Source organism: Gopherus flavomarginatus, chromosome 5 (assembly GCF_025201925.1).
Source record: "Gopherus flavomarginatus isolate rGopFla2 chromosome 5, rGopFla2.mat.asm, whole genome shotgun sequence".
Lineage (NCBI taxonomy): Eukaryota > Metazoa > Chordata > Testudines > Testudinidae > Gopherus > Gopherus flavomarginatus.
Window position 1 is genome coordinate 42,196,152 of NC_066621.1, and position 23,674 is coordinate 42,219,825.

At 47.5% G+C, this 23,674-nt stretch overlaps 1 protein-coding gene across 1 annotated transcript; it reads left to right on the forward strand.

Moving 5' to 3' along the window:
* Positions 1 to 335: 335 nt before the first annotated feature.
* Positions 336 to 22,088, forward strand: PGGHG (protein-glucosylgalactosylhydroxylysine glucosidase). Its single transcript, XM_050952856.1, has 14 exons — positions 336 to 460; positions 1,171 to 1,432; positions 3,669 to 3,879; positions 4,942 to 5,377; positions 6,281 to 6,400; positions 6,543 to 6,674; positions 8,532 to 8,643; positions 10,322 to 10,394; positions 10,688 to 10,824; positions 12,249 to 12,382; positions 12,493 to 12,588; positions 13,358 to 13,455; positions 17,991 to 18,205; positions 19,305 to 22,088. Exons 2-14 carry the CDS (start codon positions 1,180 to 1,182, stop codon positions 19,367 to 19,369), a joined length of 2,082 nt encoding a protein of 693 aa, XP_050808813.1. The 5' UTR covers positions 336 to 460; positions 1,171 to 1,179; the 3' UTR covers positions 19,370 to 22,088.
* Positions 22,089 to 23,674: the final 1,586 nt, after the last annotated feature.

Sequence of the window (23,674 nt, forward strand, 5' to 3'; positions counted from 1 at the left end):
GAAAAACTACCCAGGCTTGCCTTGATCTTACTCCACTGTGAACGTCAAAGGGAGTTGGACCAGATCCCTAAGTTCAAGGTCTCCCGTGGGATTGTGTCTTTCTCCCAAAACAAACAGGCGCAGTGATTATCTAGAAGAGAAGGGAGATATCCACTGCAGTAAGATGCAGGCAGGGAGGGAGAAGGAATCAGCCACTTGAATTTTCCTATGACATTCCGACAGAAGCATTTTAATTTGAAATAGAATGTTGTGCCTGATTCTCGACTGGTGCCTTGTAATCATTTACTTAGTTCAAAGTGGGTCTAAAATTCTTTTGTTCGTCGATTCATAGATTCCAAGGCCAGAAGGGACCATTGTGATCATCTAGTCTGATCTCCCCTATGATACAGAAATTCCCTCAAATTAATTCCTGTTTGAGCTAGAACGTGACTTGGTAGCATTTTGCGCCCACTTTCCACAGGTAAGAATGACTGCCTGGGGTGCATTACAGAACTGGGCACAGGCATGATTTCCATCGCCAGGTGAGAGGATTGTCACGTGAGCTGCAGCTAGTATTTTTCCTTGACAGGTGGAGTTTTTGAATTGTTTTTAAGATGCGATGAGTGCAAACTCCCTCTTGGTTCCTCCTCACCCTTGGACCTGTCTTTACTTTCCAGGGAGAGAATGCAGATTGCCCCTGCAGCCCTGTGCTCCCAGTTCTGGGCCCCACACAGGCCCACCAGTTCACCTGAGTCCTAACCTGCAACACCAGCTGCTATTCCAGTGGTAGATTCACCACTATTCTACCAATGCACCTTAACCCTGACTTGCAATATGGCTATTCCAGTTCTCAGATCTAGAAGCCATAGAGGCCTGAGAAATTAAAAATAATCATGTTCCACACACCATTCTCACTGTCAGAAATGCCCTGCCATCAACTACAAATCATGGAAACTTCCTAATACCCCTTCATCCATCTGCCACCAGACAAATGGGGTATTTCCTCATCCCACAAGCAATGCAGGACCAACTCCATCTAGGGTCCTGAATGCACTCTGCAATCTCAGCCAGGCACCATGATAATGTTGCATTAAGATCGTGGGGCTGCAGGGTTGTCTTTGACAAAAATTCACTGTATGGAGTTGTTTTATTTAATCCTCGTCTCTGATTCTGTTTGTTCCCTGTTAACAGGAAGTAGCAATGGCAGATGGTGGGACAGATCCTGCTGTGTTCACTTCCAGCACTCTGCCCTCAGATCCCCGCCTCCTTGCGACAGTGACCAATGCCTACCTGGGCACCCGAGTTTATAGGGACATCCTCCATGTAAACGGGGTGTATAATGGGGCAGTGGGGGACACTCACCGTGCCGATGTCCCCAGCCCTGTCAACGTCAGAATCAATGGGCCTGGTGAGAATGGACTGACAGAGACCTTCACCTTGAACACCAGGACAGGTAAACAGGCAGAGCCTCAGCTCCCAAGTAGCAACTACGTTCTTGTGCTTTAATGTTTTGTTTGCCTGATTTTCTTTTCTCCTCATTGTCAGTGACTCCCTCTTAGAAGCCTAGAAGTTAAATCTCTAAATCCCCCTACCAATGTTTTCATTTTCTATGTGATCAGATCAACACATTCTCTCTCCTCCATTTTTGGTCCCATGTTTCTAACAGAGCCAGAAAGGAGCAGGACTTTGTGTTTCCTTCTTGCAGGGCCACCCGGGTGGGGGGGGGCAAGTGGGGCAATTTTCCCTGGGCCCCACAGGGGCCCCCACAAGAATATAGTATTCTATAGTATTGCAACTTTTTTTTTATGGAAGGGACCCCTGAAATTGCTTTGCCTCAGGCTCCCTCAATCCTCTGGGCAGCCCTGCCTTCTTGCTGTGTGCATGGCATCACGGACAGCAGTCAGACAAAAGCATGCATAAGTCTGTGCTATGTTCATGGCATACACACAGTGAAGACAGATAAAAAGGATAAAATACTCTTGTTAGAAGGGTTGCAATGTAACTACTTTATTTCTTAGAATTCAAGACAATCATATGCAAAAAAACCCAAAACAGAGAGAGACAAAGCAGGATGCTCCCTAAAAAAGAGAGCCACAACTCATCCCACCTTACTCTAGGCTGTCTGTCTGCAGAACTGAGTCTGATGATGGCATGTTTCCCTACAGAGCCCACTAGCCTGCAAGCAGGACCAGGAAACCCCTCAGAAATTTAAAGTGATAGCTTACACTTTAAACACAGTTTTCAGTACCCCACAGTCTGGGAACAGTGAATGGCTTCTGCAGAGCCAGTGAGGAGCACTCACATGCACATTTTAGGGGCGAATTTCACAGAATAGTGGCTAAATGTCTTTAAAAATAAACACATACATAGAAAGCTGTAAGGCCTGATTATACTGGGCTCTGACTTCTTCCACCTTCGCATTACACTTTTAAGGTTGATCAATTTCCCTTTAGCTGAGAATAAGACACTAGTGATTATGCCATGTCTATGCACCTGCTGGAACCATGCTAGTAAATGATGTTTAACCATGACGTTCGGTAAAACAGTTTATAACTGGGCTTGGAAGGATTCGATTTTATTAATAAATGTTCATTTCACAGACAAACCAATGAAAAAATATTTCCATTGATAATAATTGAAATTTACAGATAGGCAAAATAGGAAAAATGCTTCTTGAGAATTTATGAGTTTGATTTAAGGCTATTTACTTTGTATGTTTTGACATATGATGCTATAACGCTTTAGCTTTTTGAATCTCTGTGTCTCCTGTCATTAAATAATTGTCTAACCCTCCCATTTAAATAGATTTTTAAAATGCTTTAAAATAAACATTGATATTACCAGTTGAAATTATTTCTAAAAAAATTTGAATTCTGACAAGCCAATTTATAACATAATTCCTTCCATGGCTGCTCTGTCCTGGTAAACTATATTAGCAGTTACTTACAGGCAAGAGCCATGTTTAAACATTTTTGGATAAAATGGTTTCAGTACTAGCAGAGACAGTGGAGCAGCCAGAAAAAAGATTCTGGATCACAACTTCAGAAATTGATCCAATTTAGGCTCCCTCTTTGCAGTTTGGACTTAATTTCGCTTACTCTATCGCACTCTAAAAAACTGGCACTTGAGAAAGTTTTTGAATTTAGTCCAGATCTTGAAATCCAAAGTTTGGGAGAGTTCAGATCCAGCGTTCTGAGTACTTAGGTAGGTCTGTTTTAGAGACACTGGGCTGATTCTGCTCTCAGTTACAACAACATAAAGCTGGTAGGAGCAAGTGGAGAATCAGGTTTGTGAGATTTGGATCCAGAGTTCAGTTTTGAGGGTTGGTCCTGGCTCATTTCTTGCTTTGATAATAAATCACTGCTGGGTTTAAACTAATTGGGGAGGATCATATTTCCTGTAGGTTCTATGGCCCAGATTCTCAATGGTATTTAGCTGTCTAACTCCCATTGAAATCAGTGGATGTTAGGTGCCTAAATAACTTTGAGACTCTGGGCCCATGTGCACTTTATGTATCTGTTACAATGGTACCTCTGACTATCCTTTCTCCCTGCTCCAAACAGGGCTCCATGCAGACACAGATCTGCACCCACCCAGATCTGATAGCAGGATCAGGCCCTAGATTTAGAGAACAGGCAGGAACATCTGATAGCAGAAGCTCCAAATGATAACTCTGTTTGTGTCTGCAGGAACTTTCAGCCACTTGTTTCAGTTGCCAGGTTACACCACTACGCACAGGATCTATGCCCACCACTCCCTCGTACACCTGCTGGCCTTCAGCATCACCATCAAGCGATCGACTACCAAAGGCCCACCAGTGACTGTGCAGCTCCAGATGCAGTTCAAGCCACAGAGCCGAGACCTGGACTTGCACAAGGGGCAGGACTTCCAGGGAGCTCAGTGAGTGTGGTCATGGTAGGGTGGTACCCAGCAGGGATGTGGCCTGAGGAACAAAAGGACTCGCCCTCTTTCCAGCTTTCAAAAGGGTGACAAAAACAGAGCTAGGACAATGGCTAGGGTTCTGAGAGGCCTTTACCCATGCTCCAGAGGGGCTGGGCCCGAAAGTCAGGCTCCTGGGAGCTGCCTCAGGCCCTTGGTACTTTTGGTGGTGCCATGGCAATGGATGCCACGTATCACAGCTACAGATGTATCAAACACAGCAGCCACTGACTACAGTGGAGGGAGAAGGGAGAGTCTGGAAAGCTGAGCTTTGTAGAGTCCAGCTTGACCTAAGTTGGGATTTCTTCAATTTCCTGTTTGACATTTACTTGATGTTCGGGAGGGGTGGGTGTTAATTTAATTGACGGAGACAGCCCCACTCCCACCCCATCGGGTAAACTTCAAGCTGTTCAATGTCCCATTGCAGGTGGGTGCAGCCTAGAGGAGGGGCATCTTGCCATGGGCATTTTGCTATATTTTCCCACCAGGGGTGTGGAGAGGAAGACAATCTGAAGGGGGAAGAGAGCACCAGGTATTTAGGCTTGAAATGAATGAAAGTTAGAAGCCTAAATAGCTTAGAGGATCTGGGCCCATGAGACAATCCAAGGGAGGAAAGAGGGGGTGTAAATGGGAACCCTGAACTCTCCCGTACTCTGGGTCATCTGTCTATTTCCCCTCCATGTCTATTGGTCTCTCTTCTCACCACCCCTACGCTGTGCTCCACAGCTCTTGCTAATAACAGTGGAATGAGAGTCCTGATACATTCCAGACTCGGAAGCTCTCTCTGGTGGTGAGAGTCCCTCTTAGCTAAATGGGCTGGGGGAGGAAGGAAGGCCCATTGCACACAACAATATGGGCCCGATCCTCAGCTACTATGAATTGACGTAACTATTTTGGAGTAAATGGAACTACACTGATTTATACCAGCAGAGGATCTGGCCCCTTGAGTCATTCACTTTGTGACCCTTTTCTGGCTGCTGAGGCGAAGCTGCAATTTCCCATGCTATTTGCTGTACCTTGCAGATATATCTATGGGAAAACTTTGATCCCCGAGGTGAAGGGGGCTCCCCAGCCCACGGTGCACATGATCTGGACTCCAGTGCCGCAGGCTGTGACCCTGCCAGGGGAGGAGCAAGAGAGAACCTGGGAGTTCCTGACCGCCGTGGCAGAGAGTGAAGAGGAAGTGAAGAAGTGCTTTAGCGAAGGAACGTCCCTAATTGCTGCTGGCTCCTTATATTCCTCTCACACCCAGGCCTGGACAGCACTCTGGAAAGGATGCCGGGTCGATGTAGATGGGCCTCTCCCTTTGAGGCAGGCCCTGTATGGATGTCTCTATTACTTGCTGAGTGCAATTCCTCCCTTGGATTCTCCTGACTTCCTGTTCCATGGAATCAGCCCTGGTGGGTTATCCAATGGCACGCAGGGAGAAGACTACTGGGGACACGTCTTCTGGGACCAGGTGGGCTACAGAGGATTGCAGCCCATAATTCCATTCTGGGGATCAGACATGCTACAGCACTCCAGCCTGGGAGTGGGACACGTGGCACTGAGTGGGAGGTGTGGCAACAGTCTATGTCTTGGAAGGCTGATAGGGCAAATCTTGGTAGCCATGCCCTGGGGTGTGTATCCTATAGCACTCAGAGGCTGGGAAGACAACTAATAGCAGGAGTGTGGTGGGATATAGAACCTCCTGAACCCAGACCCTGTCCCTATAGCCAGATTCATAACCCGTTCTTGGCAAGGTTGCCTCTAAGTATGTTTAGTGTGGTGACCATGGTCAGCTCAGAGTGTTTCCCCCCTGCCAGAGGCTTAGACCAGCACACGGTTTTCTTCCGATAACTGGATCACTGCACGGTCTATTTTGTAGTGTGGGCAGCAGTTACACCAGGTCTCTGGAACTGGTTTGGATGGCCTTCTTCCTAGCAATCTGTGGGGTGGAACAACCCCAAGTGCTGCTGCTGTGTAGGAACATCCTCCAGGCTCTCTGCTCCACTGGTGGGGCACTATGGGAGAACTGCTTGGACTCCCCCAGAATGCTCTGATACAAACAGGGCTTGGGAGCATGGCAGGTATGGTGACACCAGCATGGATGTGAGGGCAGAAATGCTCCTATATGGGCACAACTCAACTATGTTACTTTTAATGAGCTAAGGTGACAGTGCAACTAGCCAGTTACATGCACAGTTAACAGTGTTTGTGTTGGCAGGGCCTCAGCGGCTCCAGGAGTACAGATCCCACAGTATTCAGAGGCTAGAGGGGCCTGGGCCTAGTGTTCTCTCTGAGTCCTGGCACACTCATTGTCCTAACCTCCCCTAGTTTCACTAAGTGTCTGACCTTATACAGACTCATTTTCTGTTTCCAGGACACATGGGTATACCCAAACATCCTGTTATTTTACCCTGAAGCAGCCCGAGCCATCCTGAAATACCGTATTCGAGCACTAGGCGGAGCCCTAAAGAATGCCCAGGAGCAGGGATACAAGGTAGGAACAGACTTGTCAGAAAACGAACAGAGACGACAGCCACCAAAGGAAATAATCCTCTTAATACTTAGCTTGCCCTGATCTGTTCCGTTCAGAGGGTCATGCTCACCCTCTCCGGGGGGGGGGGGATTTTTTCCGACAGGGTGCTAAGTTCCCTTGGGAGAGCGCAGTCACGGGCCAGGAAGTCTGCCCTGAAGAGATTTATGGAACTCAAGAAGTTCACATCAATGGGGATGTTTTGCTGGCATTTGAGCAGTATTATCACGCCACACAGGTAACCAAGACATGCGGGCGGTGTGGTGCAGGTATGAGGATGGTGCCAGAAACAGAACAAGCCCAGTGGCCAAATCTACCAGTCTACTGGACAATTCCTTGGATGGGGTCCTTGGTCACTTTGCTCCTTCCCTCCCAGAGCAGATAGTCTCTGCTGTCCTTTCCCCCATCCACAACAGCCAGTAACACTCCCTGACTAGACTCTCCACAATCTGCAGTCGCCCTTCTTCAACGCCTGCTTCTCAGGTATTGTTCCTTATTTCACTCTTCAGCATCTTGCTTTTGAACTCTGGACTAGTCTCTCTTTACCCCTTCCCCTAACTACTGCTGGTACAACCAGTTACCAGAGTCCCCTGGACCCCCTAACAGCCCTGCTGCTCTCCTCGTGCCCTGAATATTATATTTATCTTTCTTGTGTCTCCCTTGCCCTGAGTCTAAAAGCTCTCTGAGTAGGAGCTAAAGAACCCCAACTAAAGCGAAACATTAAATAGCCCCCATTGATTTTTGCAGCTGTCAGTCTTCTCTGTCATTCAGTTAGAAAGCTGTCTTCTTAAAAGTGGATGGGGCTGACATGAAGCCTTTTAAGGGTATGTCAACACTGCAGTGTAAGCCCAGGGTTAGAACTTAGGCTCAAACCTAACCCTTCCATCTACACACAAATCGTGCTAATCCAGGGCTCAGATCCAGCGTCCCAGGACTCCACCGGTGTGGAGGGTCCAAGCCTGAGCCAAGCTAGGACCCAGGGTTCAAGCCCTATTAATTTGCAGTGTAGACACAGACCTGTTAGATTTATGCTCTGCAAGACCTCCAAAAGTATACCACAATTCCATGGGATGACTTTCTTTTTCTTTTGGATAATTAGATGGACAGTCAAGTTTTCCCAAACTGCACCACAAATAAAGGGCTAGAGCAACCACACTATGGGAGGGCACTAGGATGTTTGGGATATGGGTGACTGGATTTGAGGCCACATAAAGCAGTGTAGACACTGGAGCCCAGGTTGGGACCCAGGGTTCAACAATTTCTACCCTGGTGTTACAAATGAGTGTAGATGCTCAACCCCCTAGGTTAACAAACCCAGGGTCTGCTAACCTGAGTTGTACTAGCTCTGGGCTTACACTGCAATGTTGACATACCCAAAATGTCTCTTAGGCCTGAAAATTACTGGCAGGTACAAAGTCCAGTCCACAGAGCTGTTTGCTTGCCTGCTCAGGGAACTGAATTCCCCCCAGTTCCTCTGGGGAAAGCCTGTTACAGAATGTGTGCAGAACAGGACAGAGGTTCATTTTCTCCTAGAGGAGGAAGCCTCGGGAGATGGTGGTGTTCCCCTCCATTGTCTGGAATTGCTTAGAGGGGGTGGTATGCGATTTCCTCACTAAGGCGATTACACACACTTCAAATGAGTCAATGGGCCAAATTCAGACTGGTGCAATTGCTGAAATCCATGGAACTGTGTCCACTTACACTAGTGTTGAATTTGGCCTTATTTCTTTACTGTGGAGGTAGTGTCTAGGTTGGAGGGTATATTGCACTCTACTGCTGAAACTTCAGGGATATCCAAGCCTGTAAACAAACTCCACTGGGAATAGCACCCCCAAAGAGCAGTGCAGTATCAGTCATGTGATGAACTGGACAAAGGGGATGTGCTTGTGCTGATGCTGGAAAAAGGCAAGGGAAGCAGCTGCTGTGATTTCAGCCAACTGACTCTTGGGTCAATGTCCATCTTCTTCCCAGCTCCCCATCTCTCTGGGTCTGGGTACCACTGTCTCTCTTCCTCGTGGCTCCCTCTGGGTTTGGGTACAAGTGTTTCTGTTCCTCGTGGCTCCTCATCTCTCTCTCTGGGTTTGGCTCCCTCCAGGACCAGAAGCTGTTCAGGGAGGAAGGAGCCTGGGACGTGGTCAGTATGGTGGCTCAGTACTGGTGCAGCAGGGTGGTGTGGAGTCAGGAGGAGCAGTGCTACCATATCAAAGGTAATTCCCCCCCTGAGAGCTGGTTTCTGGGATATAGGACTTGGCAGGTGAAAGCCCACAGCTTCTCCAGCTTGGCCTGCCTCACTCTGGCATATGGTAACAGCTGTTCTCTGCGTGGGGTGCACTGGCTCTCAGGTCCCCTGTATTCCTGAGCAGCCTACCATGGGCTTAACACCCACCTCCCACTCAGACCCCGCATAGCTTTACTGTGTGCTCAGAGAGTGGCTGGAAAAGCTCCCTTGTGCCTTCCAGGCTCACCCAATCTCCCACTCCCTCGGGCCCTGTGTTGCACCCTTCCAGACAGGATGGCCATAAGTGTGGAGCTCCCTGTATTTGCCACTGTCGCGGCATCAGAATCAGATCTCATTTCATTTCTGATAAGGATGTGCCTTGCGTTACGCAGGAAATGGATAATGTGGTCCTCACTGGAGTAGAAATAGGAGCAAGGAGAGGATGGTGGCACAGCCCAGTGGGCTAACACACAGGCCTTTAGCCTCTGCAGGCCTGCATTCAAATACAGCAGTGAGTTGCATGTGAAAAGGTGTTTTTGTCTCATCCTACAGCCCACAGGTGAATTAGTCAGTATCACCTACCCAACACATACTTTGGCATGTCTGGGGGAGGTGTAAGTCTAGCATAGCGTCACCTCTTCCCAGGAGCCAGAAGAGATATGGAGCCTTCTCCTTTCCTGCCAGCTCCAGGGGCAATGAGATGGACAAAGCATATTACACCTGCCATGGCTTCCCTTTCCCCCTTGCTGAGTGAGGGGCAGCAGGCCAGAGGGGAAAAGGTGCGTCACAGCTGCCCCTTTGCTCTGTGCTGGGAGTTGGGCCATTTGTCTGGGCTCACCGGGTTAGAAAGACCCGAAGAAGAGCTTAGTGTGGCTCAAAACCTTGTTTCTCTCCCCAACAGAGAACAGCCCAATAAATGACATTCCCTCCCACACCTTGTCTCTCTCAGGAGAAGGAAGACTAAAAAAGCAGGAGGTGCGGCAGATCAGGACCAGAGTGCCTGGGGAGAGCTGTGAGGGCCCTGGGACTGGAATAAGTGTGGCTATTGTGCGTCAGGATGGACGTGCATCCACAGAGCTGTGGTTGCAGAATATTGGAAAATCCTTGTACTATGCACAACTGGCTCTTTCTTCCTGAGATCCTATTCAATGTGCACCAGTGTTTTAAAGAAAAGGTTATTGTTAATCTAAGGGATCCCCCCTCTACTGAGAAATTAATGCCTCTGTCCCCAGAGACAATCTTCTCCACTCCCATATCGGAAATGATTGAACACAGTGCTAGGGGAAGGTACCAGATTAACCACTATGGAGTTAGGAGCTCTAGATATTAATTCATAGAACAGGTACCCCACATGCCACTTCATCCACATCACCCTGCCAATGGGCCTCAGCCCTGAGGCTACGGAAACACCACTATGGCTCAGAAGGTAGTCCAAAGTCTATAACTCTAGTAAGGCTGCCAACATTGGTGCCAGTGATGTATACTTCTCCAGTCAGGGCTGCAGTGAGATCCCTGCTAGCTTCCCAAAGGCCACCCACTAACACTTAGCTACAATGCAAACCGGCGAGCTCAAGGTGAAAGGTTCCATAGCCTCTCATCAATCCCCGGAGCAAGGGGTTTAAAACAAAAGAAGGACAGGCAGTGACGTCTTCTCCCTCTTCCTCCAGGTGTCATGCCCCCAGATGAGTATCACTACAGTGTCGATAACTCTGTTTACACCAACGCCGTGGCCCAGAGGAGGTAACGCGCATGATTTCTAGAAACACTGAACCATTCTTCCAGACTCTGATCAGTCTTCCCTGCTGCTTAGCAAGCTGGCGGGTTTCAGAAGAAAGCCCAGGCTCCAGGAGGCATCAGCAGCTCTCTGAAGCTCATGCTTTGGGCCATACATGGTCTTTCAGTCTTGCTATTTCCCTTGTGGGCGACGGGCTGGGTTAGCGCCTTTGCTTCCAATCTTCTTATATTTTGCTCTTTAAAGCATTGCAGACACCATATAAACAGTCTCTCCTCACCCCCTCACCCCCATCTCACAGCTTGAACTTTGCAGCCGAAGTGGCCTGTGATTTCCAGATCCCTGTCCCTGAGGAGTGGCAGGAGGTTGCCAAGAAAGTCAAAGTGCCATTTGATGCAGCCAGGAACTACCATCCAGAGTACGATGGGTACAGCCCAGGTGAGTCAGAGGAACAGGAAGGGGAGGGGCTGCATCTCAGCCTCCATCTGTCCTTTGAGGATGCTTTACAGCACAATAGTAACCTCGGATCCTGACTACATAGAGTTTAGGGCAAGCGCTGTGTTGCTGGCCCATTGAAGAAGGGTTGATGCTGATGCAATGTGCGTGCTGGTGGGTCACCTAACCCAGGTTCTTAGGTAGAATGTGTGGCTACTGAGCTGTTTTCTGCACTGGATGGGATATTTCTCACCTCTGGGTTATTTTTAGGCTTGGAAGGAATCAATTTTTATTGGTAAATGTCAATTTCACTGTCCATACGCAAAGTGATGAAAAAATATTTCCATATTTTCAATATTCCAGTGATAATTAATTAATTTTACTAATTGGCAAAATAAGAAAAATGCTGCTTGGGAATGTCTTAGAATTTGATTTACGGCAATTTCCTTTGTATATTTTGACATATGATGTTGACAGTTTTTGTTTTAATAGTTATAATGCTTTAACTTTTCGAATCTCAACGTCTACTGTCATTAAATAATTGTCTGACTCCCCCCATAATTTCCCACGTCAATGATCATTTAACTGAATAAAAATCTAATACCATGTTTTAAAATGATCAATATAATCTATCAAAAATATAAAAAATAAAAGTCAACTTTTGCCACACCTAGTTATTATTAAAGAAGTTGACCTATGTCAAGATTTTCTTTGCAAGGGGTACGTCCATAGTGCCTGGGGAATTTGCTCTTTCCCTGGTTGCAAGTGGCACGGTTACTGTTTGAATGTTTGTTTAGACATTGAAGCTACATTTTCAAGGCTGTGCTCCACAGTAATGGCTGCTGCTCCCCGGTTCTGTGCATGCAAAAAAGATAATTGCACACTGAAACATTAACTCAGTTAAAATCTGCTTTGCCACAAGAGTGCCTGCTTGGTCATAAATCTGGGGTGGTGTGTGTGCACCTGCACATTTGTGAGTCATTCCATTGTGCCTTCTTTTGAGAAGATGCCTTCTGGTTAACACCAGGTTAAAACTGGGTGTTTGGGGTGCTATCCTGGCCCTGCACCAGCTTCCAGAGAAGGTACCTGCTAGGACCACGTCCATGAAAAACTTTCTAAACAAACTGAAAATCACTGTGTCTTGATCTAACTTCCAGCCAGCCAAACCTAAGCCATCCCCAGCTGATCTCCTGTGTTCATGACCTGCCTTCTCTAGGCTTGCTTTGCACTTCAGTTATAGTTTTGCTCTGTTGAAATGGCATCGCGTGGTTCTCAGTGTATTGCATTAAATGCCTCCCTATCAAATTAGCTTTCTAGCTGCCAGCTCTGCAAGCTCTTCTCTGGGATATGAGATTCAAGTTGGGCCCATCACCTGTCATTCCTAGTTTCCATATATGCTCTGCCCTTTCTGGCTGTCCTTTTCCCAGGTAAGCAGGTGAAACAAGCTGATGTCATCTTGCTTGGATACCCAATGATGTATCCCATGAGCCCTGAAGTCCGAAGGAATGACCTGGAGATGTATGAACCTGTCACTGTGCTGGATGGGCCAGCCATGACCTGGGTAAGCTGCCAAGCAGAGTGGAAGCCAAGTGTGAAAGGGGTGAGCCTCCTGCAGGGCTCAGCTCCTCGCAGTGCACCCAGGAGGCACCTGTTTGGATCTCTTTCCTGCAGAGCATGTTTGCGGTTGGCTGGATGGAGCTGAAGGAGATCCAGAGGGCGCAGAGTCAACTGAGCAAGTGTTTCAACAACATCACCGAGCCATTCAAGGTCAGGCAGGTGCAGTGGGGTTTGCCCCTTGCCACTGTAGATAGATGACAGGTCTGTAATGGCTGGTCACTAGCAGCCCGTGATGCTGACAGATGTCACTCAGACCAGCACCTACATTAACTGTATTATCAGTCGCTGTGGCCTCTTCTGTTTTATTGACCTCCGTCTTGCATACTACGGGGCAGTTCACCACCCCCATCTCCCTGCACATTGATGGGCAATGGGGGAATGGCACCACCACCCTTTTCCCTCTCCTCTCACTAGGGGAAGTAGGCTAACGTGCAGGCATCATGCCCACCTCAGATTCCTTCTCCTCATTATGGGTGAGGGCAGTGGGACAAGCAGTACCCTGCTCTGCTCTCCCGCCCAGCTCCTCGTATCAAAGGTAGGCCACAGGGCTGGGAGCATTGCAACACCACCACCCCTCAGTGCTAGGAGAGGGCCCACTATCAGCTCCCAATTCCCCTCTTTCCAATGGTGACTAGATCTCACCCACTATGACTCCCTTTCTCCTCCTGCTGGGAGAAGGGCAGCGGAGCAGGGAAGACCTCCCCTTTTCCCTACTGAGGGGCAGCAGGACCATGTGGGAAGAATGCATCATACCCACCCTATCCCTCTGTGGCAGGAGTGGGGGCAGTTCTCTGGGCTCCCAAGGCACCAGACAAATGATGCTCATAAGTAACACTTTCCAACTGCATGTAAGGCAGTGAAGCATAACTAATAAATCCTGACATGGCCTAAGTCATTTCTCTCTCATGTGTTGGTGTAGATCTGGGTGGAGAACTCCGATGGGTCAGGAGCTGTGAATTTCCTGACGGGAATGGGGGGATTCCTGCAGGCCATCCTTTTCGGATACACGGGATTCAGGTGCGAGCGCCAGTGCTACCCACTGAATTTCTTGACAGCCATGACAAAAGTTCTATACGAACCTTCACCTTTAAATGTAGCAAGATGACTGGTCCTATGGCGAAAGCATTCAGGATGCTGGGACTTAAAGTCTTTCCAGTCTATGGCATCATCTCTAAATGGAGGATACTGTCCCATCCCCGTCCTCTGACAGCTCTCTGCAGGTAATGGACAAACAGCAAAGCTTACAATCCCCTAGGAATCCCAGATGGTAACTAGTGAATTGCAGAGAATGGGGTGGGATTTTCAAAAGCCCCCACTCTGCCCCCGTTGAGGTCAATGGTAAAACCATTATCATCAATAGGAGCTGGTTCAGGCCAACAGTGAACCCTTCTGAAAATCCCAGTCAGCTTCTCCAATGGAGTTTGAAACCCCAATAGGGTCAAAGGACCCCATAACACTCCCTAGAGCAGGGGTCGGCAACCTTTCAGAAGTTGTGTGCCGAGTCTTCATTTATTCACTCTAATTTAAGGTTTCGCGTGCCAGTCACACATTTTAACATTTTTAGAAGGTCTCTTTCTATAAGTCTATCATATATAACTAAACTATTATTGTATGTAAAGTAAATAAGGTTTTTAAAATGTTTAAGAAGCTTCATTTAAAATTAATTTAAAATGCAGAGCCCCCCGGACGAGTGGCCAGGACCTGGGCAGTGTGAGTGCCACTGAAAATCAGCTCGCATGCCACCTTCAGCACGTGTGCCATAGGTTGCCTACCCTTGCCCTAGAGGGTTCCATGCCTTAGCCTCCCAAATGCTCACCTTAGGTATCCAGACCTATCCAAGTCAAAGTAGGGGGGAGCTTCAGCTTCTTCACTAACTAAGGTTGGAGGGACAAGGCCACCATGGGTATGTCTCACTAGAAGCACTACAGCGGCACCGGCACAATTGTAGTGCTATAGTGTAGACACTTCCAACAACAATGGAAGGGATTCTTCTATAGTAAATCCACCTCTCCGAGCGGCGGTAGCTAGGTCAATGGAAAAATTCTTCCATTAACCTAGCAGTGTCTACACTGGAGCTTAGATCAGCTTAGCTACATCTCTCAGGGGTGTGAATTTTTCACACCCCTGAGCAATACAACTAGGTCAACCTAACTTTGTAGTGTACGCCAGCCCTAAGACCTGAATCCATTAATTCTGAAATTATTGGTTAGATCTATCTTGATTAAAAAATTAGTGCACATACCCATGACAAAATTTTAAAAATTTTTAATAATCCACTTTTTATTAATAGGCCAGTTTCCAAAAATGGAAGTCAACCATCAACATTAAAACACACTTTTAAAAGCTTACAAAGTAAATATCTTTGAATGTGCCCTGTATAACATTACAGAATGGAACATTTTTAGTAAACTTTTAAATCTGCCTATTGATGCTTTATACTTTAGATAGCAAGAGATTGCTCCTCTTAAGTAATGTCATGAATAGACTGACTTTTGTTATGTATTTGAAATATATGCTGGATTAGATTTTCTCAAATTAATGGAAATCACTGGAGACTAATCACGGAAATCACTCCTTGAGGTGACAAAAGGCTAAGTCAGACTTCAACATTGTAAATATTAAAGTTGGTCTGAATCTCAGGGGGATTCTCCCCTCTCGATAATAATACTAGTATCCTTCCCATTTTAAAAATGGGGAAACTGAGGTTAAGAAGAGCGAGTGACTTCCTCAAAGTCACATGATAAATCAGTTGCAGAGCTGAGAAGCTACATCTCTGGAGCCTCAATCCTGTGTTTCAGCTACAAGACCATCTGTTCTTGCCTCGGGTACTACTTGAGAGTAGAGCTGGTTGAATGTTTTCCAACAGAAGAGTTTTCCATCAGAAAATGCTGATTTGACTAAATTGATACATTCCAATACGTTTGATGGAAAATATTTCATTGAGATCAAATTATTTCATTTCAACCTTATTGAAGCGTTTTGGTTTGATGTTTCTGAAACAAAATTTAGGAATTTCAGTTCTGCTGTGATATTTCTAAGCTTTGACATTTTGTTCCAAGTCAGAATTTATTAATTTTTAAATTAAATTTCTCACGGAACAGGAATTCTAGTTTCCAGCTAGCTCTACCTGAGACCTCCCCTCCCACTGCAGGCAGGAGGTGTCAAAATAACCCGTTAGCAAACTACCAGTTTACAAAGCCATTTTCTACCTTCCCTTTCTCTTCCCTGCTGGGTAGAAAGATGGTGATGAGCAGACAGAAGCACTCTCCTCTCTAGCCAGATGCGTCTCCTAAGGTTTGGTTTCACCCAGGAATGTACAAATCATTGGCCTGGGATATCACCATCAAGAAGACGGTGACGCACTGGAATGGGTTACCTAGGGAGGTGGTGGAATCTCCTTCCTTAGAGGTTTTAAGGTCAGGCTTGACAAAGCCCTGGCTGGGATGATTTAGTTGGGATTGGTCCTGCTTTGAGCAGGGGGTTGGGCTAGATGACCTACTGAGGTCCCTTCCAACCCTGATATTCTATGAGTCTATGATTCTAAGTGACACATTGTGACATCAGGGGAAGGAGATTGTTTCCTATTGGCAAACAAATATCCTGGTGAGCAGCATGCAGGGAGAGAGATTACAGGAAAGGAACATGGCTCTGCAGTGGGACTCTACTCAATCTGTTTAAGATTTGCCAGAAGCTAGTAATAATGTCTGAGCCCTTTTACTAACGCAGTTATTTCTGGTTTATTCATAATTAACTGTGGGGAAACTGGCAGCAGCCACAGAATTTATATCCAGATACAAGAGACCCAGAGCAGAGCAAAGCCAGCTGAATCAATATTGAATTAGAGCAAAGTAGAGATCCGGATATCACCCTAATGACCAGGCACATCAGCCTCCAGGCTTAAAAACAACATCTTCCCCACAGGGACAGAGAAACTGTAAATAACTAAAGGGCCCAAAATAGACCACGTGGTGGGAACTCACCACTGACATCAACTCCTGAGGAGGGGAAATCTCCAGCTGAGTCTGAGAAACTTGGGCTGGCACGGTGAGAATGGAGCCAATTCAGAGCAAGAGTAGAGAGCTCACCTGACACACATGTGGAGCCATTTCCAAGTGTTCCTGCCCTATGGGTCAAAACCAGTTGCACCTGCAGTAAGTAAGTGGTTTAAAGGGGAGCCAATTAGCTGCATGAGAAGTTGTGGTTCTGAAAAAAAATTGAACCTCTGAATTAGAAAAAACTTAACTAAAGTCTCCTCAGTGGCCCTAAAAGCAGCATTCAGAGAGCACTTTAGAGTGCTCAGATCTGGTGGATTTTCAAAGCTAAGGTCACAGTATTTATACTCAAAACAGATGTGATTCTGGTCCTGGAACATAATCTTGAAGAGCTTAGTTGAGGACAGATAGAGTTTAGAGGTGGTAAGATTGATACGTAGAAAAATAGTTAGTGCTAACAAGTTGCATTCATTGTTGGTGTGTGTGGTCAGTATTAGGTGTGAGAAACTCCAAAGTCTCTGATAGACATAGGTGTGAGTTGCAGGTTTCACCATCCAAACTCCAACCTTAATCACCACCTTTCCACCAGTCAAAGGTATTTAGACTCCCTGTTCCACTTAGACACAGACTCAAGCCACAGAGTTTGAATCTGGATCCAAATCTTCCTTAGAAGGCAGACTGAGATGACTTCCACCTCTCCTCCAACTCATTTCACATGGGCCTCCAAACAGACATCATAGAATATCAGGGTTGGAAGGGACCTCAGGAGGTCATCTAGTCCAACTCCCTGCTCAAAGCAGGACCAACCCCAACTAAATCATCCCAGCCAGGCCTCTGCCAAGCCAGGGCTTTGTCACATTGGCTGCTAACAACCATTTGTCACTAGGACACTGGGCCAGAGTTGAACCAGTGACCTAGGTTAAGGCTCCACATGCCATTAGCATGCTCCAGAGCCACCCAGTCTTTTGTGATGTGGTTCTGAGTTAAGCTGTTGCCAGTAGCTCAGGTAACAGCGCTGGAAGAGTCAGTCATGAGCTGTGGCTCATTGCACGCCGCTTAGCGACTGCTAAGGAAACTAACTGGCAAAAAGCAGATTGGCTAGGAATTATTTTTTGTAAAGAACTAAAGACACTGTAGCCTAAAGTCCATCTCTTCAGTGACCATAGAGAGTAAGAGCTACATGACACCGTCACTACCAAACTCTGCCCGGAAGGAGTTATTCACAGAAAGGGAACAGATTCACCCTCTTCTACAATCAGCTGTGGTTTTTGGGTTTACACAGAGGTCCTCTTCCCTATTTGATGAGCTGGTTTGCTCCAGGTGGAAGTCATAGGAGACATTTTGCATGCTCAAGTCAGCAGCTGTTCTGTATTCTAGCAAGGCTGTTTTGGGAGATGTTCTGGTTCTCACAGCTGGTATTTGCTTTAGTCCCGTTGTTGCTCCCACCTCAAGAGGGAGTGCTGGAAGATTCACTGATATTCTAAGAAGAATAGCCAGTGTCTCTTCCCCCGTGGACGGAATTCACTAACATGGCCCCTGACTCCCCTTTGCCTTTCCTAGGATCACCAAGAGCAGCCTGAACTTCGACCCTATATGCCCGGACAACATCAGCAAACTCAAGGTCACTGGAGTCTCTTACCTTGGAAGCAAGCTGAACTTCACGTTCACCAAAGAGAATGTTAGGATAAAGGTGACAAAGTCCTCGCGTGACCCACAGCTGTCCCCCCTGGAAGCTGTGCTGGTAGCATCAGGGCAGCACATTCCCTTGCCCGAAGGTACAGTGTCTCCCCACTACATCACTGCGCTGTGCATCTCTGATCTTTGCTGCAGAGCGTGTTCTGCTGGGAAAAGTTAGGGGGCAGAAAGGCATCTGGGTCTCCCAGTCCTACACCCTTTCCTGGAGTCACTTCTGCTGGCAGGGCCGGCCTCACAGGATGGTAACGTCGACGACCCCCCAGGGTGCCATGATCAGGGGGGCGCTGTGGTCAAGAGGCAAGAAGTTGGGTGGGCCTGGGGTGTGAGACCACAGAAGGGAGCTCCAGGCGATGCGGGGCTGGCAAGCCTGGGGAGGCAGTAGGGACCTGTGGGGATGGGTGTGGAATCTAGGGAGGTAGCGGGAACTAGATGTGATGGAGGCATGGATGGGGAGACAACAGGGGCCAGGGAATGCCAAAATACAAGTTTGCCCAAGGTGCTGTTTTCCCTCAAACCGGCCCTGCCTCCTGGGAAAAGCTGTGGCTGCTATAGTGCAAGCTGGCCCATGACCTGCACTCCTAGACCATTGCTTACAGCACTACCTGCTGGCAGAGGCAGGGACTGGACTAGCTGTCAGCTCCACACAGCCAAGACTATAATCTCCTGCCCTCCACAGCCCATCCCACTGGAGTAGACTGGGGGCAGAACTACCTGACTGCATTTCCTGCTTTGAAGCTGACTTAGAAAAACACCCTGGCCCTAGATCAGGGGTTGGCAACCTTTCAGAAGTGGTGTACCGAGTCTTCATTTATTCAATCTAATTTAAGGTTTCGATTGCCAGTAATACATTTTAATGTTTTTAGAAGGTCTCTTTCTATAAGTCTATCATATATAACTAAACTATTGTTGTATGTAAAGTAAATAAGGTTTTTAAAATGTTTAAGAAGCTTCATTTAAAATTAAATTAAAATGCAGAGCCCCCCAGAACAGAGGCCAGGACCCGGGCAGTGTGAGTGCCACTGAAAATCAGCTGATGTGCCACCTTTGGCACGCGTGTCATAAGTTGCCTACCCCTTACCTAGATGATACCTTAACATAGGAGACTAAAGGGAATAACCAGAGAGAGGGTGCTTAGAGCCAGAGTCCTTCTCAAAGCTTGTGTGTTTGCTTCCATTGCAGGGCAGAGCGTTTCCTTCGCCACAGCTGCTGGCCGGATCCAGAGAGCATCTGAGGAGCCATTTTAAGTTGTATTTGTCAGAGCAGGCATTAAAACTACCAAAGCTACGCAAACATAGCAGGGAGCAAGCGTCCTGGAGCAGCGTGGCCTGGGAGCCCCTGCTGCGTTGTGGAGCAGACTGAGGTTTGGCTGCACAGACTCTGCGCATAACTGACGTGCTCCGGGGGGGGAAGCTGTTTGACTTCCTTGCTTCCTTTGTGGCCAGTGAGCGGATGCTTGGAAATTCTAGATGGAGTGGGGAGGAGGGGAATGCACCATCCTCCTGCTCTTATTGCCTTTGGGAAATGGTTTTATTGACAGCTGAATTTGGTTCACCTCCCAATTACCTGCCCTTATTACCTCCCTGCAGATTTGCTGACCAATATTTACCTCTTCTCTGCTGGGCTCAGCTTCTGCCACATCCCTTTGAGAACCTATTTATGGCACTTCCTTAAGCTTGCGCCTAGTACGTTTGGCAGCATGGGAGCTGGGTTTTGCCCTCCATGCCTGGTACAATATGTCACGCACACATGATGGAGTGACAGCAGCTGCTCCATAGTTAACATGGCATGTCATTTTCCTTCATATGGTGAGAGTTTCAAAGGCACAAGGAGCAGCTAGGCCACCTCCAACTCCCAGTTGTGCCTTTGAAAATCTCTCTCTGATTTTGGCCACCCACCTAAAACCCACCAGAAGAGGGAATATTGATTCAGATGGGTAGGTTAGCTCTGGAGCTGAGGAGGAATGTTTACCCAACCTGAACAGAATTGCACAAGTGAGTCCTGCATTACAACCTCCTAAAAATAGGTGTCTGCTGGAATTCATCTGGCTTTATTTACTGCTTTGTAGCACAAAACCAAACAGAAAGAGAGAGGGAGAGAGAATGCATAGTCTGCTGGCTTCTCCTGGCTGAAATCTCATGCCCAGCCCCACTCTTTCACTGCTTAGTGTCCAACTCTAAAAGTTACTGTCATTCTGAGTAGGCTCCTGAGAATGGCACATTGGCTCTGGCAACCTCATTTGGGCTCAACAGGGGTTCCAGACCCACTGGGCCTGACTCTATTCTCCATTCCACCATCATAAAGTGGGATTATCTCCACTGAAAGCCAGCGGGTCGCATGGGCGCAATGGACAGGGAAATCAAACCCATTACTTGGTAATCACCGGCCAGGTGCTTGGAAGGTACAATGCACAAAATGGAGACAGTCCCTGCCCCAGGGTGGTTACACTTTAAAAAAGATACACGCTGGGGAGCCCAAAGGATTTATTTTATTGGCTAATGTTGTTGTTGCTCCCTTGAGGGCACTGCGGAAGACTGTGTGTGTAGGAGGGTGGGTCTTTTGGAGAGGTGCGGCAAGTGGCCCGCAGGGCAGCTGGTGGAGAGGCACGGACAGGGTAGAGCTGCACAGAGAAACATGGCAATCGGCCATTGGGGCGACGAGCGAGTGCCCGAGCAGTGGCGAATGTAAGATGCCTCCTTACCGTCCACCCCCTTCCACACAGGGTGGGAGGTGAACTCTGTGGATGAGATCAGCTCCTGGAGTCTTTTTCCACAGCTCACCACTAGATGTCAGGGGAGAGCTCATTCAACTCTGCTTACATATACACGGAAAATGTTGCAGTGAAAACACTCACTACAGTGATGGGAGGGTCTCCCATTGCTGTAGTTAATCCACCTCCCCGAGAGGCAGTAGCTAGGTAGGGTGACCAGACAGCAAATGTGAAAAATCAGGACAGGAGGTCGGAGGTAATGGGAACATATATAATAAAAAGACCCAAAAATCGTCACTGTCCCTACAAAATCGGGATTTCTGGTAACCCTATATCTATGTCAATGGAAGAATTCTTTCATCAACCTAGTGCTGTCTACGCCCGAGGTTAGGTCCACATAGCTATGTCCCTCAGGGGATTGGATTTTTCACACACCCTCTGAGAGAAGTGACTATGCCGAGATAAATTTTCAGTGTAGGCCAGCCCTGAGAGTAATCGTACAGGACCGCAGGGGCTCCTTCCTATCTACTCTCTAGAATGCTAGTGTGAGGGCTGCTGTGTGACTCACCCAGCCCTGATCCAGCCACTCTTTCCTGGACTGCAGATACCTTCCCTTTTCTGCACAGGTGGGGTGAAATCCATATGTAGATGTTCCCCTCCATGCATGGAACAAGGGGGTACAATCTGACCCAGAGGGTAATAACAAAACTGGCCCTATTTGAATTTGCCCTGAGTGACAATAGCAACTATCAGCAGTTCCAGGCTTTCCTTTTCTCTCTCTCTCTCTCTCTCTCTAAATGCAAGGAGAGCTTCTCTCTATTTCTTCAGAATCTCGAGACAACCTCAGATATGTTCCTAAGGGAAAGGAAGGAAAATGGTTCAATCTGGTTTTTCTTTTCTGGGTTGGTCTCTCCCGCCCCCTCAAATCAAAACAAAACATTACACTGTTGCCTGGATTCCATTTAAATTGTGCTTTAGCTCTATCTCGTTTATTAAACCAACAAGAAAACTAACACTGGTGCCAGGAAACTTCCAGCTGCTGGAAGAGATCAGGTTCAGTCAGTGTTGCCAACTCATAGTTGTATTCTGAGTCTCGCAGTAACTGATGGTTTTCTTAAAGTCCCAGCTCCTGGAGTCAGGTGACTATGTGAGACTTACAGCTTTCGTTAAAAACAAAAATATATGTTCCTCACCCACATATCCACGGACCAAAGCTTGGAAACATGAACCCTAAAGCTCAAAAGCCAGAAGGCAAATAAAGAGACCCAATATTTATTGCTTTTAAATGTCATGATTTCTGACCCAGTCTTATGATTTTGGGAGGCCTGACTCATGAGTTTTGAATGCTTAGGATTGGTAATACTAGTGGCTCCTTATACCAGTCAAATACTACATCCAAATGCCAAGGTGCATTAGGCAAGGTATTCTAAATGCAACTAGAAACAATATAAAATTAATATTAAAAAGTCAGTATGTAAAGATAACATAGCTGGATCAGGACAATACCAAGCAGCTTCCTGCCTTGTATTCCTGGGCAGCCTCCTGTACTGGAATCACAGTGTGAAACCCATGATCCTGGGATCTATCACAAACCACACAGATCAGGATTTGATCCTCTATGCAGAACGGTCTCAAAGCCTCCTTGTGTTTCTCACTATTTTCTCCCCATCCTGGCTCTTTCTGTGTTCCTAACCTGAAACACTTAATAAATTCTGTGATGGCCTGAAGTTCCTCTGGGGATAAAACATCTCTGCACTGAGGGCAGGAGAAGCTTGGCCCTGATTCTCCTCCCCCCAGAACTGAGTGATGCAGGCTCGGCAGAAATTGTGCCCACAGTCTATGGGCCTGTAAAATACACCAGGCAGATGGGACAGGCAGCTTCCTTGCGCAGACTCTCAGCAGTGCTCACAGCAGCCATGGCCCCTTCCTAGTGCCCAAAGGTTAGTTTCACTTTCCTGTGCTCAGCCTGTAGCAATAACACAGGGCTTTTTCCTCCCTGAAACCATCCTTTGTGCACAGAGTTACAGGCTGTGGCGGTATCTGGGTCCCTCTCAGAGGCTAAATCCTGCAAGTTGCTAAGCATGGTAGCTCTGCTCCAGCAAAACACTTAAGCACCTGGTTAACATGAAGCCTGTGAGCCATCCTAGTCTGAAGGACCTACTCCTGCTTTGCTGGATGAGGGTGCTCAGAGCTGTGCAGAACTGAAACCTAGCTAAGGAGAAAGGTGCCAAATGCTTTTCTCCAGCAATTTCTGCAGCTTGTCTTCTGACCAGCGGTGAGTCCTCCCCTAGACACTAGGGCCCAGATTCCCAAAGATATTTAGGCTCAAAATTTTCCCTTAAGGATCTGGGCCTGGGGTCCTCCTGAACCTGGACCTGAGGTTCACTGAGCAAAGCCCAGGATGTCCCCCTAGGGGAGTGAGGGGGTCTTGCTCCCTCAGACATGGCAGGCTCTTCTCCATGACAGCAAGTGTTTTGAAGGGCCCGAGAGAGGCCTTGTGTCTTCCCCTCTTAGCTTTAGAAAGCTAACAAAATGGCCACCAGAACCACAGATGTGGAACGGAATCCACTTGAGAGCTATCAAGGGCCAAAAAAAGCATCTGAGAAAGGAACTGAAATTACAGCATGTGTGGGTGGGTGAGTGTGTGAGAGGGGGCCACAGCCATGTGGGTTCCTATGAAATCAAAAAGCAATTCCTGTCTGTCCCTGTGGTTGGAGGCAGTAACACCCAGGGAATTTCTTGGTCCCAGGCAGACAGAGTGCTGCAGAGGCAACAGCTCATGCCCACCAGGAGATGACTTCATGTCACACTGGGTGATGCACACAGTGTTAGAGACTCCGGG